This window comes from Miniopterus natalensis, chromosome 5, assembly GCF_054644295.1.
Source record: "Miniopterus natalensis isolate mMinNat1 chromosome 5, mMinNat1.hap1, whole genome shotgun sequence".
Lineage (NCBI taxonomy): Eukaryota > Metazoa > Chordata > Mammalia > Chiroptera > Miniopteridae > Miniopterus > Miniopterus natalensis.
Window position 1 is genome coordinate 77,700,964 of NC_142085.1, and position 16,897 is coordinate 77,717,860.

The following is a 16,897-nucleotide window of genomic DNA, read 5'->3' on the forward strand; positions in this document are numbered from 1 at the left end:
GCATTAATATTTTTCTGTTTGCCATAATAAAACTCTTAGCATTAAATAAGTTCTTGTCAGCTGGCAGAAGGATTTAGTCAGCTATACGACATACTTCTATAATATAATAAATTCTGGTCTCCCATCATCTGACGTACAAGTGGCCTTCTGCTACCTAGCTGGTTCTCAGTGGACTGCTGGTGTGCGTGGCTCACTTGGCGTATGCAAGGAGTCACTGCATATTGTCATGGCTGTCTAGTTGGTTTATTTCTTGGAATTGATCTAGAAATTCATATGTTTATGGTGTAGATAATGTCTTCTAAGAGCATTCCTTCAACAAAAGTGGAGCATTCAGGTAAATTTCTATTACTTTTTGAATGCATGATATTTTTTTTTGCAAGGTAATAAAAGAATATTTGCATGAATTAAACTAAGACTCTTGCTGCACCAGCAGAATTGCTTGTTCTTTTCAATACTTCTCAGCTAGCACAATGGCACTCCTGCCCTGAGCTGGAATTTCTGAAATTTCAAATGGTTGTTTGCTGTGTTGGCTCTTGTCTGCATGGGGGTGTCTGCAAGCCGCTCCTTCTAGGAAATGTACCATGCTCTGGAGTTAGTAAGTCCCACATCAAGTAAAATAACAACAGCCACAACAAAAGCAGTACTTGAGAGGGTTGTGTTAGAAAGGCGTAAAGTGAAATTCTTTACTTTTTCGCTGCTCTTGTGAATTACTCGGTATGTCATGGTACATTCATAGAAGTCATAAAAGAGAAGTTGTTGACTCCAAGCCTGCTTTTTGAGGATTCTTATCTGCTTAAAATTTCAGCACAGGTCAAACAGTAGTTCATTTCCCTAGCCCCTGGTTTTCAAATTTGCAGCTATAATCAAAATTTATGTTGCCCATTATTACATTAACAGCCTAAGCAGAGGACTGAGAATAGCATATATATTGATACACAGCCCTTGCTAAGAATTTTACTTTATTAGACTGTCAAGACCCACAAAATTGAGTCACATATTGGAAATGGAGCTGGTCAAAATCTCTAAAAGATTCATGCCCCTGCAAGTTGTCAACAAAGTAGAATGATTATATCCTTGAAGTTACTTTGAAGATGTGTAGTTCTAAAAACATCAAGCGAACATTGTTCATTATTGAAATTTAACTCAATAGAAAAATCCCCAACAGAAAACCAATGGCTAGTGAATATACGAACTGAAGGGAAGCACAGAGCCCATCAGCTTGCCAAGAGCTCAGAGGGAGGGCCACCCCCCATCCCGCGCTTCAGCTGCCACCTGCCCGCAGCCCCCCACAGCCCCCCACTCTCTCTCTCGCCCTTAGTGTGGATGGACACTCCGTTTCCAATTGCAGCCTTCTTTTAGCGTTTGTTCCAACACAGGGTAACAGTTGAACGATTTGAGTCATCTCCAAAGACAACAGATATAACGATGATGGCTTTTACCAATTATTGAAGGATCTTTAATGATTTCTCACATATTGGCTCCAACTTACTCAAAACAGAAAAATGGCAGGGCGTGAGCATTTCCATGTTGAAGCCATGATTCCTAGAAGCAGTTTTTCCTGATGGAGTTTTTGCCTCTGCCACAGTGACTAGAGAAGATACCATGGAGGGAACTAGTGTGTTGCAGAAGGTCATAGCTGCTCCTTTCTCAGTGTGAAATCTCTGTGGTGAGGTTTAGGGTAGAATTTTCCTCCAAATGTGTTGGGAGAGGGAGCGGAAAGGTACATACAAGATGTTAAGTTATGTGAAGACAGCTATATGTATTTGTGGGTGATAGAGCCTAATTGAGTTTCAGAGCATTATCTGAGCCCATTTTAGAAGATTTGGGGTCTAGGGAAATAATACTTAAATATATAGTATTGGGAGATTTTTGAACAAAAAGGTATTTAGCAGTCCTTTATTTCTATCCATTGCTCTGATATCCCTGTTAGCAATAACATAATTATGAGACTATAGTAGTTAGTAAAAACATATACTTAAAAAATTTCTGATAGACAATTTTAATTTCTATAATTTAAAAACAATTTTTTTCTATATTCCAATCACTTTTCAAGGTAAAAGCCATTGGAAAATGTGTTCAAAATATCCTTTTATGTTTATTTTCATTCACTTTTATTCTCAAAGATCCTTTGAATCGTATTTTATAAAAATGTTTGCCCTGGCTGATGTGGCTGTTGGTTCGAGTGTCATCCCATGTACGGAACGGTTGCCGGTCAGGTCCTGGTCAGGGGCGTCCCCAGGCTGCAGGTTGACCCGGGTGCGCATGGAAGCCAGCCAGCTGATGCTCTCTCACAGCTCTCTCCCCGCCGGCCCCCTCTCTCTAAAATCCAATATGCATATCCTCAAGTGAGGATTAAAAATAAATTTTATTATGAGACTTGTCAGACATATATATAAAGTGGAGAGAATAGTATAATGGATCCCCAGTACCTGTCAACGCATAGTCACCTACCCATTTTCCCTCTCTGTATTATTTTGAAAACATATTTTAGACATCATATCATTTCTTTCATAACTATTTCAGTGTCATTTGTTACATAATCTGTTGTTTCTCCTTTTGAGCCTTGACATGTTTTTTTCTTTGCAGCTTTTTTCTGATTTTTATCAGCTCTTTGAAAAACACCACCACAGGAACATTTCTTAAACAAACCCCAACACAGATTGCTAGAAGGCAAATTAACATTGATTTATCTATAGGAATGTACTTTGAAGACGAATAAAAAAGAATTTTTATTGCTATCTATTACTTAACCTGAGAGAGAGCCAGAGCTTCAGTTCCTCCATGTACTTTTTTAATGTGCAAAATACAGTGTCCAGTGTGGTGGCCCTTAGGCATGTCGCCAGCTCTTCTTGCAGCCTAATCTCTTGTATCATTTCTTGCAGACAATGCTTCCATGGACAAGCCCTTATCCAAACTGACCCATGCTGATGGAGAACAAACATCAATCATCCCTGTCCATCAGGTCATTGATAAGGTCAAGGGTTATTGCAATGCTCATTCGGATAACTTCTATAAAAATATTATCATGTCAGAAACCTTTAGCCACAGCACCAAGTTTTAATGTCTTTAATGTAAGAAAGAGGAATCAGTCTGCAGGAACGTGATCTGCAAGCAGTGAAAACTCACTAGCAGATGTAAACGTGCCGTAGCCTAGGTAACTGCATATATATGAGGAATGTATTTTGTTAAAAAGACTTCTGTGAAATTCAGAATTTGTTTTTTCAGTGTATTTCTTCCATGGGGAAGTTTCCATCATCATTAAGTCTTCAGTACTGAGAAGCAACAGTACTCAGTAGCCACCGGAAATATGAATTTGTTAAATTTATAATTTTATTAAACTAATCAGAACTGATGGGGAGACATTGAAATTAGAAGAAAAGGGAGAGGCTGAGCTAGGGACAAACCTTACTTAGAGCTCATTCACACCCCACCCAGTAGTTAGGTTTGGATATGGCCATTTGCTTCATTGAAGTCTTCTCAACAATCAATCCAACTATTCTGATATTTCTAACTATTCTAGATGCCCACAGACCCCATCTCAGTGCTAGTTTCTGTGACTGCAGCAAGCATATTTCCTCATTTTCAATGAAATTTCAACCACAGATACAAAAGAATGTCTGACCTGAAGATTAGATAGGAATTTTTTCTTATCATAACAGATGTTTAACCTTCAGGAACATAACATGCTTAAAAAAAAAATTCCCCAAATTTCACCTAGTTAATATGAGGCCATGCAAATTTATACTATTTCACTTATCCTGTTCAAGACACAAGGCTTAAGCATCATCATTAATGATCATTTAACCCCATACATTTCAATCAAGTTTAGTCCTGGTGGTCCATCAATGTGGACCTCCCAGGAGTTGTTGAAGAATAAACTTTTTACGCCTCTGCTTTTGCTCCCCCACTGTATATTGAGCCCACAGGCTCATGGGAGGAATGAGAATTTCCATTAGGCACGCTGTGTGCAGTGGTCTCTCCCTCTTAGGAAATACTACCATTGAGACTCTGGTCCTGCCCTTGCTCTGCAGGCTCTAAGACATTTGCAATTGCACAAATGAAAAGCCTCTTACTTCCCCTTCTAAGAGTTTTGTTCCAAGGAATATAAACTGAGACAAATGGGTGACTTATCATAATCAAAATAATTTATAAACATGTGGGTCTCCAATTGCTAGCCTAAAAACTATTTGTACATAAGTCCTCTGATTATAGGAGCCAGAGGAGGCCTGGCAAGATAGATGGTGTGTTATTTATGGATCAGGTTTCTGCCTACAAGCCATGCATAATATTAAGCAGCTTACCTAACTTTCCAACTATTCTGAGTATAATATGCTTGCTAGTGAATGTTTAGGAGACCACATTTTAATTGTTCTTCAATGATGGCTTTGTGTCCAGCTTCTTACTGATCGGTCTCAGTACATGCTGTACCCTTACATTTGCCCTGGGTTACCTGGGAAGCTTCAGATTCTGGCGGGTGGTCACCTATGCGTTGGGAAGTTGAGACACTCTGGAGCCGATCTGTTTAAAGGCAGCAGCCAGAACTGAGCACCTGGGGGCCTTTCCCTCTGTGCAGAAAGCAGGTAGCTCTCAGTCTGAGACAGGAGACCCAGGCTGTGCAGCCACCAAGGGGCCTCTCGCCTTTGGCTGATCCTCAGTCATGAAGCTGTTTGCCAGAACGGATGATAAAGATAACGCGGGGGTGGATTTTATTACTGTTCCATTTCGCAGCATGGAGCACTGTCCTGGGTGACGTGCGCACTGCCCAGCTTAGCTTTCCCAGGGGAGGAGTGTATATAGTAGAGAAAGATAGTAAATCTTAAAATCACTACAGTCCACTACAGTAGAGCCAGATCCTTTTCTGTAGGCATACGTTAACACGCTGCTTGTACTGGCAGGGGTTACGTATAGGTGAAAAGTAATCTTTAATAGTCACTGACTCTTCATATACTGTCCACAAGCCTTAGAGATTTATCATAGAATTTAATTAGCTTCCTACTGTGAGATTTCTACCTGAAGTGCTTATTAACAGTGATTAAGAGATAACTACAAAAATGACTTTAATTTCTACTCATATTTATCCTGATCTGGGAAAACCTTTTATTCCTATTTGACAACAATGTCAGCTCCACTTTAGAAATGTCCAGTAACCAGGTAAGGAAAAAAATGAAGAAACGGCTAAATAGAAACATTTGCAAATATATTTAAAGACTGAGCCAAATTCTACCCTCAGTTCTCACCTTCATTTAACCCCCTCAGAACAGAATGACAGGAATGTAGCTGTGGAGCCAAAATTTCGTTTTCACCTAACTTTCAGACTAATATCAATTCAGATTCTCTGGAGTGTTTCTTTTTTTCTTCTTTACCCATTTTTTTTTTCTTTGTAAACTCCATTGTGTTAGAGTCAGTCCAGCATCCTGAGATATTTTCCCTCCTTGTCACCATTACTTGTACTGTAATGCTCTTCTCTGATCATTGTTATAGACTCTTTTGTACATATTTATTTATTTGTGTTTATAAACGTCAGCTGGTTTTATATCTTAGCTTCATATCGGCTGGCGTTGTCATTTTAATTAACGTTCTGTTGGAGAGACTGTATATATTTTTTCCTCAATACATTGTGAAGTTGATTTCTGTAGCAGGGCCTTTGAACATGATGCATAAAAAGTGACTGTGAGTGCAGATCGGAATTAGTAGTGAGAAGCTACTGTAGCTGATTTGCTGTTGTACTTAAATGGAAATGTTTTTCAAATAAATACTTACGTTGTTTGTGTCCCAAATTATTCAATTCCTTTATGAGCGAATGTTTTCATTTCTGACTCTTAAATAGGAAAAGATTATTTGACAACTGGAAAACAACCAGCCTCCAATTAAGCTAGTGACATGGGCTACTTTGCCAAAAAACTGGGAATGACTGTGTTACAAAGATCCAGTTTACCAGGGACTAATGCATTTTGAAGGTCTTAGATTTTAAGATGACTGATGTGACCCCAGGCTCTGTGGAAGATTACAAGCAGTGTCAGTTTCTTTTGGGGGGAAGTCTTCTGCATCCTAAACAGGGAACTGAACCAGTAATCAGTAATACTGTGTAGAAGTGAGGTCCTAGGATGTTTTCTCACCATTTACAGTTGCTATTTTCATTGTAGGAGGCTTAGAGAATGACAGGACTTAGCCAACTCCAACTTCACTTGTGTGGTTAGACCAGAACCCCGCACTTACTCTTGCCACGGTTATTTAGGATAACTCTTTTCTGTGGAGAGCCAAGGCCCGGTTTGGCCCACAGCCCCCCTCGGGGCTCAGCTGCGGGGGGCGTTTGCTGGTCACTGCTCAGTTAGGTCTTCTGAGCCAACGCTCACAACGCCTGGCCAAGCCACACTAGGAAAACAGGCAAACAGTTGCTCAAGAGCCATCTGCGAGCAGGGTACTTCGGACGGCTTGGAGTAGTTGGGAACCACTTGTTTGACTTGCAGGCCGACCCAGCGTGTTTGGAGGACTCTGAAATTGGAAGGAGCTGGGCTCTATAAACACCGTGTTTGGGGAGCACTCCATTTTCAGCTGAATAACATTCTACTTTTCCCAATGAAAAGCCCTGAAGACCTCTCCCCGTCTCCCGCCTCCCCCACCAGCATTCCTCTTTGCTCACTTTTTCCCTCTTTCTCCCTCCCTTCCCCCTCTTCCCTCTTCATTTCAAGGACAAATACTTAAAGTAACAGTTTTCTTTTCCTGCTTCCCTAGAGAAAAATAAGAATAAATGTGAAATATTGAAATGCTCGCATTTATATTCTATAGCCTGTCAACAAATGGGGGGGAATGACATGTTTTATTACCACAGGCAGCTTCATCCTAAAGTAAGGAACTTGGGCCTGATAGAAAAAAAAAAAAAATCAAATTAAATCTATAAACATGTTTGGGTGCCCGATACTTCTTTTCTACCTCTTGTCATTTCCACCACAATTTGGGGGGAGGGCGGTTATTCCAATTTTCCATTTGGGGAAAGTGGTGATTAAAGAGCGTACTCGGCCCGCCTGTGGCCACAGAGGCAGTAAGAGGATCGTGTGTGCTCTTCGGTGGCCGAGGGCCTGGTGGCCCCCTTCAGAGGATGGGCAGCCTCGCAAAGGAGGGTAATTCGAGGACAGGACCGATGTCACAAGACGCCGATAACAGACTAGCTGCCCGTCGGTGAGGCCTGGCCTCTGACGTTCCCAGGGCTGCCGTCAGGCCCCCCTGGGAGTAGAGAGAGGCCCGGGGCAGTGCGTGGAGCACAGGCGGGCTGGGCTCACCTGCGGGGGTGCGGGAGAAGGTCGGGGAGCCCCGAGGAAGCCCAAGCCCGGCCGCAGGGTGAGCTGCAGGGCCAGCCGGGTGGGTTTTACCTACCCCAGGATGGGGGCTGCGCAGCTCGAGGCGGGCGCCTTCGGGTGGGTGCCCACTCTCCATGCTTCAGGGTGAGGGCCCGTGGTCTCCGGGTGCCCGGGGTTAGGGACGCCGAGAAACCAAGCGAGCCTTTCGAGAAGGAAGGACAGACGGGAGGAAGGGCGGAAGGAAGGGGCAGGAGGGGGGAGAGGAAGAAGAGGGCAGGAAGAAGGGAGAAGCTGCTGTGTGGCGAAACGTGCTGCGGCGGGAGAGGCAGAGGGCCGGTCGTTAGCCACGCGGGAGCCCGCGGCGCGGCCCGGCGCCTGAGCAGCTCCTGGCGTCCAGGAGACCGTGGTCGATGCCCGGCCCGCACGTGCGGGGAGCAGAGCTTGCCCCTGAGGCTGGGAAGCAGATCCTTAGGTGAGCCGAGGAGGGGCAAGGTACAGACAATGAGGGAAACCTGAGCTTCCTGAGCTGGCAGTTAAAATAAACAGAGGCTCACCTCACCCGGCGGTGCTGTAAGGAACCTGGTAAAAGATTTGCAACAGCCTTACAAGGAATGCAAATCCTTAGCTAAACTAAACAAACAAAGAAACAGTATTTGCCCTTAGAGTAGCTTTTACAAGTATATTCCCCAGATCATCTCATTAAAATATTTGTATTTGCTGTGTTTTGAAAAACTAGTTTATTTCAAGGTCATAATCAAAAGCTTGATATTCTAGAGTCTTGAAGCTTACTGATCAGGGATTTATTTTAAACACTTGTGAATAATTGGATGATTAATTTCAGACGTATTTCAAAATCTTTCGAATTTTTTAAATTACATACTCTGGTTGTCTTGACTTATTTTTATTCTGAATTAGTTAAAATAATCTTTATAAGTTCAAGATGTCAGTGTGAATAAAATATTTGATATTCACATTAAATATATTGTGGTGTTGATTCTTAGAGTGTCTACTTATACTGTGTGAGAAAAATAACAAAATAAAGAACTGACATACTCTAGGAGCAAAAGAATGACCTCTAGAGCACTGTAATATTTTCCTGTTTCGTTGTCCTAAAGCTCAATCAATCAAGTGTATTGAGTGATCCAAACCCTGTGCTAGGTTGTGGGGGGTTGCAAAATAAACACGGAACCTTCCTGCGGGGATTTCACTGGCCAGAAGAGCTGACATACCTGATACATTTGAAACTACTATAACTCAAAGTACCTTTGGTTTTGGTAGGTTTGCAAAAACATGGACTAGAAATACAGAGCAGAGGAGTGGGAGGTGTATTAAGATTACGCTATTCAAGCCCCTTTAGCCCAAGTGCTATAATGTCACTTTATGTGATTCAGGCAAATAGGATAAAAACAGAAATACCTCAGGTTGATATTAACTCCAGTTCTTTAATGGTATTGGAGAAGGAGCTCAGTTCAACTCAAGCCTGAGATGAGTAAGTGCGTAAACCTGGTTTTGAGCAATTCTCTTGGGAACTGTTTTTATGGCTCTGCCTAGCTGCAATATTAGGCAATTTAATATAAGAGCTCAGAGGGTCCTCGTGGAGCCCAGCAGCCAGGTGCGCAGCCAGACTTGGGGGAGTCTGGGGCCGAGGAATGATGGTCTTAGGCATCAAGCGGTTATTTTTTCTGCAGTGCTATAGTTACTCGCTTTTTTTCTAAGACTTTATTTTTTAGAGCAATTTTATGTTCACTGCAAAGCTGAGAGGAAGAGATGCTCTGTATACTCCATTCCCTGCTCCCACACATCCACAGCCCCCCGTTACCAGTATCCCCACCGCAGTGGTACGTTCATTACATCCCCTGAACCTCCCTGAGACACCGTTACCACCAAGGCCCATAGCTTACTTTAGGGGTCACTTTTAAGGTGGTAAGTTCTGCAGGTTTGGACAGAAGTGCAATGATATCTATCCATCGTTATAATACAGAGATTTCACTGCCCTAAAATGCCTCCGTGCTCGCCTACGTCTCCCTCTCTCCACCCAACCCCGCAAACACTGACTTCTTACTGTCTCCATAGTCTCCCCTTCTCCAGAATGTCATGTTGTTAGACTCATACGGTGCGTGGCCTTTGCAGATTGGCGTCTTTCACTTTGTAATCTGCACTTGTTTCCTCCGTCTTTTCATGGATTTAGGTAGCTCATTTCTTATTTTAGTGCTGAGTCATATCCCACTGTCTGGATGTACCACAGCTTATCCATTCACCTACTGAACTACTTCTTAGTTGTTTTCAAGTTTTGGAAATTATGCATAATGCTACTATATGTGTCCACATGTAGGTTTTTTTGGTGGATGTAAGTTTTCAACTCCTTTGGGTAAATACCAATGAACGTGGTGGCTGGATTGGGTTGTAAGAGTGTTTAGGTTTGTAAGAAACCTCCTGACTGTATTCCAAAGTGGTGATGCTATAGTGTTTCCTCTGTGCTTGTTTCTCCCCCTCTGCAGCCGACTCACTTCCTCTCCAGGGCCTTTATTTTCTGTTTCCTTTCAGCTTTGTTTTACATGAAGTTACCATGGTGCCAGTCCCACATGACCTTACAGCTCCAGCTCTCAGTACCATATAACCATGGTTTCAACATCTTTGTTTAAATTCTTGAGAAAGAGCCCCTAATTGACTCAGCTTCACCCAAGTGTCTATACGTTGTCCAAGAACACCTGCCATGACTGTGGCTGCACAGACTCACCCAGCAACAGAAGCTGTAGAAGGGGCGAACTCGCTAATTCAAACAGGATTCTTTGAGCACGTTCAGTGAGAACAACTGGATTATTTTTACAGCTGTGAAATCCTTGTGTCAGGTTGGGCCACCCAGGAAGCAGAAGGGATTTAGAAAAAATAACTTACTGTGAATGACACCTGTGAAAGATAAAGGAGAGGGGGAGGAGGCGGCGAGGTGAGCCTGCGGGTGTCACCCTCGTGAAAGGAGATCAGGAGGATCTGTAGGAAGGGCCCCGTACAATGCACTCTGAGGAAGACTCGCCAGCCCCTGGGGCTCCCTCCCGCACAGAGGCCTCGCACTGAGCAGTGCTGGGCTGGGCAGACGCAGCCAGGCCCCTCCTCCCGCGCTCAGCTCTTGGCTGGGGCGCCCGGAGAAACTCAGCCCTGGGCCAGCCGCAGAGCTCACGGGCCATCACCTGACCCCACTGGCTGCAGCTAGCTCGCTTGGGAAGATCCGGTGCATGCCCGTGGCCATCCTTCCAGATGCACAAAAATCCAAGATGGCTAAGCTGGGAGATACCAAGTCAACCTGCCGGGTTGCTCCCGGGCCCCGTCCCAGGCTTCGGAGCACAGGGCACCAGTAAGCAGTCCCTCAGCCAGGGATTTACAACGAGAAGAGATTTTCATAATAAAAAGTTGTGTTTAGAGATTAACTGTGACTCTTAATTATCGTATTTTCCTCTATCTACTTTTACTGGGTCAAATCAAGACATATTATAGAAAATATGCTGAACTGAGCAGCTGAAAGTTATTTGTCATCCCCATTTGACGAATGCCGCTGTTTCCTTGAGAGCCTGTTAGGTTGCTAGGAGAACTGGTAGGTTGGCTCACAAAAATCCAGTGTTCATTAGATGTGTTTTGTATGAATTCTGGTGAATATGTTTTTGTTCTGGTTAAGTTGTTGTAAGATCCCAACCAGTTTATTAGCCTGGGTTCTGTAACTACCTGTCTCGCAGTTTCTGTAAGAGAGAAAACCATGTTATAGCCTCCGGTGAGGCTGGTAAACCCTGATAATCGTAGCTAGTAAGAGTTAACTGGATACGAACCAGAGGAAGAAGTTATGTCGAATTACTATTGTCTCAGGTTTTAAATGGTGGATTGATCCCATTTTGCTAAAACCAACAATTTCTTCATTCTGAAGGAATCGTTGAATGTAGAAGAAAGGTCACTGGTTTAATTCTTAGGAAATATTTATTCTGCTACTAGTGGTCTGTGCCGTGGGGCTTTAGTATGTCACCTGTCTGCCCTGGGCCTCAGTTCATTTATCTGGTAAACAAAGGAGGCTGATTAAGTGCTAAAATATTTTGAGCACTAGAATTTTATAGTGCCTGTTACTTCTTTAAGTGTAAAAATACTAGAAGTTCCCATTTAAATGCACAATCTAAAGACCTAAAATCTAAATGTCCCGCAAGATATTTAATCTGGTTCAATATGAAATTTTCAAGAGAAGACGTGTATTTTATGTCATTTTATTTTCAAAATTAATGCCTTTTCTACACACATACTTTAATATTTCCAGGGCAGTAATTAATGCTTTAAGGATAAAATTAGTAGGAAGATTATCTCACAAATAAAAAAGAGATGGCATACTAAAAAAAGTAACAGATGTATTTCTGCAAATTGAAATTATCACTGCTATGCCCTGGCTAGTAGCTCAGTTGTTTAGAGCATTGTCCTGATGCGCCAAGGTTAGGGGTTTGATCCTTGGTCAGGGCATGTATAAGAATCAACCAATGAATGCAGGAATAAGTGGGGCAACAAATCAGTGTTTCTCTCTCAAAATCAATAAATTTTTTTTTTAATCATCACTACCTTGGTCAGCGCAGTTCCAGTTAACATTTTAACTTGAAGCTAATAAGAAAACGTATTTCTTCAAAAATTTGGAGAACTATATATGCCAGTGTGTATACACATTAACACTTAGGACTGTTTTCTGAATAAAGTACTAGGAATTGTAAAAAGAACATTTCCTTTTCAGAAACAGCTCCAAGAAAATACCCCAATGATAAGCGTTAGAAAATGTTTTACTAGACCTTTGCCGTGGTTGTAGAAAAATCAGTCTGTAGTTGCAAAGTATTGGCTGCCCCCGCCCGCAGAGCTATACGGATTGCTAACGTAGCTGTGGCTTCCTCCTGCCAAATAATCCCCAGTTCGCTTGGAAGGAGAGTTCCCAGTTTTCCTTCAAGGATCCTGTTTAAGCATCCGTTCTGTTTCTTTGCATCGTGAGCCTTTACTTGGTAAAGGCCCTTGAAGTCTAAGCGTCGTCCCGCTGACGCTTCGGTTATTTTCCCCGCGCCTCGCGTTTCGCGGCCTGTCCTCGTTTGGTCGCCCCTGCTGTGTGCACCCCTCTGACCAGTGCGAGCGGCCGGGGCCTCGAGCGCTCCCTGATGAGCGGTGACGGGCAGAGCATCGCTTTCCTCATAGTGACAGACAGGGCGGCCCACTGTCCCCACCCCGTCCTCCTAAATCCTTGTTAACAAACCTCTGTTAGGCCCGGCGTGGGTGGGCAGGAATCCAGAACCTAACGTTTCCTGCATGATAATAGTGTTATTTACTAAAATTCATGAAAACGAGCTGTTTGGTTTCATGAAACATCCCTTCTTTCCAAAACTGCTCCAGAGTGTCCAGGCCAAGAAGCACGGGCTCCGAGAGGACCAGGGGACAAACAGCCCTCCTGTGTCCTTCCCGGGGGAAAAAAGCGGCTCTGGAGCCCCACGGAGACAATGCCTTCGCTCTTGAACCCTGAACCTCAAACCAGCGACAACCAGGGTGTGGCTGGCATCTCCTTAAAAGGGTCATCTGATCACCTAGTTGGCAACCTAGTTTTAATTTGATATGGGGGCAGTAAAGCTCATTCATTTCAATGGCTGCATTGAGTACACGTGTGTGTGTGTGTGTGTGTGTGTGTGTGTACACATGTAAGTTATATACCCTTTAATGTATCTAACATTGTTGATTGTTCAGGATTCTCTGGAGAAACAAAACCAACAGGATGAGCGTGTATAGAGAGATTTATTTCAAGGAACTGGCCAATGTAAGTGTGAGATTGGCAAGTCCAAAGTCTAATGGGCTCAGCCGCAGGGTGGAGCCCAGGGAAGCACCGCAGTTTGAGTGCAGAAGCCTGGTCTGCAAGCAGAATTCCTTCCTTCTGGGGAGGGGTTTTGAGGGAGGTGGTGGGGATCAGTCTGCCCTATTAAGGCCTTTTACTGATTGGATGAGGCACATCCATTACAAAGATAATCTGCTTTACTCAAAGTGCATCAATTTAAGTGCTAAACTCATCCAAAAAAACACATTCACATATTTACAGAAACACCCATAAATAACTTTTGGCCAATTATCTGGGCACTGTGGCCCAGCCAAGTTGACGGGTAAACTTAACCATCACTATTCTGTTAGTACATGTGGATTATGTGGGAGGTGCTTTTTGCAGGATGGAATGATGTTAACCACTCATATCAGTTCCTATTCTTGGCCCCATGCAAGGCAAGGACATTTTCAGAAGGCAAATGCTTCAGCACTTCCTGGAATTTCAAAGGGGTAATACTAGCTCATGTGTTTAGAAACTGTCTCTAAAAATGCTAAAATAATGGGAACGGAAGGAGGTCATGTGGCCCTGTCACTAACTCCCAACTTCTCTAGACCCTTCTTTATACTATCTTTCCCTTCATTTGAGCTACATGGTACTCACCAAATGTCCAGGAAAATGATATAAAAATGTCACTAATTTCAAATAAGAATGTTAATAATATTGATGGATTTTCTGTCCCCTACATGTGATCTCCTTAAATCAGAAGGGGAGACTATGATGTTGTGGAAACAGCAAAGGATTAGCTATTTAAAAATATATCTTGCAGTCCCAACTGTCACTTAATGGGAAACAGCTTAATCTTCCCAAGCCTCAGTTTTCTTATCTCTAAAATGGGGATGATTCTGATGATGTTACTCGCTTGCTTGTGAGGACCAGTGGAGATAAAATATGTGGAAGTATTTTGTAAATGATAAAGCATTATGGTCTTGAATAGTATACCTGGTTTTTCATTAAGTCAAATTCTATGAGTTAGAGAATCCTGGGCCCCATTCATGGCCCCAGCTGTCTGACGCTGACTGTGGAAACTGTGAGTACTAAAGCAGGCATCTCCCCTGTCTACATGAGGTTGCTAACTTACCACATAGGAATCTGACCTTAAACTCGGTAGGAGAGACATCTACCTAGTGAGTCTGTGGCCCTAGCAAACCCACTGTCTCCTTTTTTGGAGATGCTGAGGCGTTTTGGAATATGATGAATTTCATATTGGTGAATCCTTCAGCTTTAGGAAATGCTTTCTTCCAGTCCAGCCAGTCATCTCTGCACATGTTGCAACACTCTCAGAAAATTATTACATGTATCTATGTCTTGCCTGGATGAAACTAAGAGAGGAAATGTGAAGTATTGTTAGGGTTTGTCACTCCTAGTGAAAACTAGTGTCCGTGATGCCAGTGACAATCTTGTGCCTTCAAAGCGCAGGATCTGGAAACCAGTGTAAACATGATCCCTGCGACATTCTGCAGATGTTGTCAGCTTGTCAGTAGAAAAAAACCCTACGTGCACAATATATCCAAAGTTTATGATGTGTTTCTATCAGAATAGCTGGGTCACAGTTCTCCGACTCTTATGAAGATTTCCTTCTCACCATTGCTAGTCTATAAGACGTGTTCCAATCTTACTATGCTCCATTAGTGGCATTTTCATACTTCAGTAAGATTCATTACCTTGTGCTATCCTAACCATGTCTCAAAATAGCAACTAGATTACTGGAAAATATCCTCTATTTATCCTGCACGTAAACTTCTATTAATTTGTAAAATCACCCACATTCCCATTCGTTCCTGTTGCAAGCATGTATACTATACGGAATAACAAGTGCTAAAATAAAATTCATTCAGCCAGCTTGCATTGGGCACACCATGTGGTACCATGTGGTACCTGCACCAAACCAGCATATACACCAGAACCTGGTTAATTTTCCTAAATTTAAGCCCTGGCTATATCATATAGCACCTATTTTCCACTCTTGCCTACTAAACTGGGTCAAAAGTCCTTTCCTAGAATTCTGGGCCTTCCATAATATTTGGATCCCATGACGCAACTGAGCTGTTTCCCCAGATATATCCTACCCATTTCCTAGGTGCACACTCTTCTCTGCCTTGGCATGTTTTCTCCTATGCTCTGGCCATTTCAAATGGTCCCCATTTTTAATGTCTCCTGTAACATGAAGTCTCCCCTATCATCAAGTGAATGCCATTTTTTCATTCATAAACATCCATAGTCTTTTCTCGTCTTTTTCGTTTCCCTCTGCACGGTAGTCCTTTGAGTTTCCCGGTCTCCTCTGTCAAGGCTGTAAGCCTCTGTAAGGAAGGGACCACATCGTAGCCATTCATTCACTGAATGTGCATTTCAGAAGTATATACTATTTCTTAGAGGATCTGAACAAGAGATATAGAGCCCACTGCCCAGTTTTGGAATCTAGTTATGCCTAAGATAAGTTTAAATTTATTTTCCAAAAGGGATACTTTGTAAAAGGGGGAGCCATTAATAATTGCTCCAGAACAATAGGCATAAATCAGGGCTGTCCCAAGCACATCCCATGTCAAATTGCTTAATCTAGACCTTGGTTTCCTCATGTGTAAAATAAAAATTTTACCATACAGTTATATGAGCATTAATCGAATAAACATGTATAAAGCACTTAGGACAGTTCCTGCTTCCACAATTATTGTTGTTGTTATTGATACAACTGTGTACTGGCTGCCATATTACTCATGCCATAAAAATATGGGCCCTGCACTCAACAAGCTTATAGTCCAGTAAAGAGACAGGTGGAAACACAGAAGCACAATAAAGGGTTAGCAGTGTTGAGGTGGCACATGTACAGGGTGTCACAGCCCAAATGTCAGCAGATAAGACCAGGATGTCAATGGCAGGCAAGTCAAACTATTTCCTCCTTAGATTTAAATGAGTAAATAGGTAGAAAAAATTTTTAAGATTTTTTGATGTCCTTGTACTTTCAGGGTTGACACAATTTTATTTTAGTAAAAAGCCTCTCTAATCTTAATATGTATGAGTCAAATTTTTTTTCTGGTAAAGATAAAAGGAAATGCTGCAGGATCAACAGTGGGGCTAAGTAATATTGAAATAGTAAAAGTATTCCCTGCATTTGGAAACAAGACAAAAAGGTATGAAAACAACACTTCTACTCAATAGGTCTTAGAAGGACAATAACGAAGAAAAAATAGAAATTGTGAAAAGGAAAAAAATATGTAAAGTGTAGAGAATATAATTCTGTACATAGAAAATAAAAGTCATAAATTAGTTATTAGAGTCAGTAAATAACTTTAATAAGGTTACTAAATAAAATGTTCAATAAAATCAAAGATATTTTTATATATTTTATGTACTTCTGTATATGTAAGTACTTTATGTATTTCTATATATAAGCAATAAAGTTATATGAAAATAAAATTATAAAAAAGTGCCATTTGCAATAGCATAAAAATCATAACTGTAGGGTAAAAATGTGTAAGATCTTTACACTGAAAAATAGAAAGTATTATTCAGAAAAATTGAAGATGACCTGAATAAAATGAAGACACATATCATGCTCATAGATTTAAAAAGTCAATAATATAAAAATATCAGTACTCCCTAAGTTGATATCTATATATCTATATATATCTATATCTCAGCTATTTAAAATCCCAGAGGACTTTTGTTTATGTATAGAAATTGTCAAGCTAATGCTAAAGTTTTGTGAAAAAATGAAGGACCAATATAACTAAGACAATCTTAAAGA

General features: G+C 41.9%; 1 protein-coding gene across 4 annotated transcripts in view; it reads left to right on the forward strand.

The window, feature by feature from the left end:
* The window catches only part of ADGRG6 (adhesion G protein-coupled receptor G6), a 129,995-nt gene extending 124,218 nt beyond the window's left edge, over window positions 1-5,777 (forward strand). For 3 of the 4 annotated variants that reach the window (XM_087817659.1, XM_087817656.1, XM_087817657.1), the window contains one exon: window positions 2,883-5,777. In XM_087817659.1, coding sequence (XP_087673785.1) covers window positions 2,883-3,061 — 179 coding nt within the window. In that variant the 3' untranslated portion in view covers window positions 3,062-5,777. Of the gene's footprint in view, window positions 1-288; window positions 335-2,882 lie in introns of all 4 variants that reach the window. The other variant, XM_087817658.1, reaches the window with a different exon arrangement.
* Window positions 5,778-16,897: the final 11,120 nt, after the last annotated feature.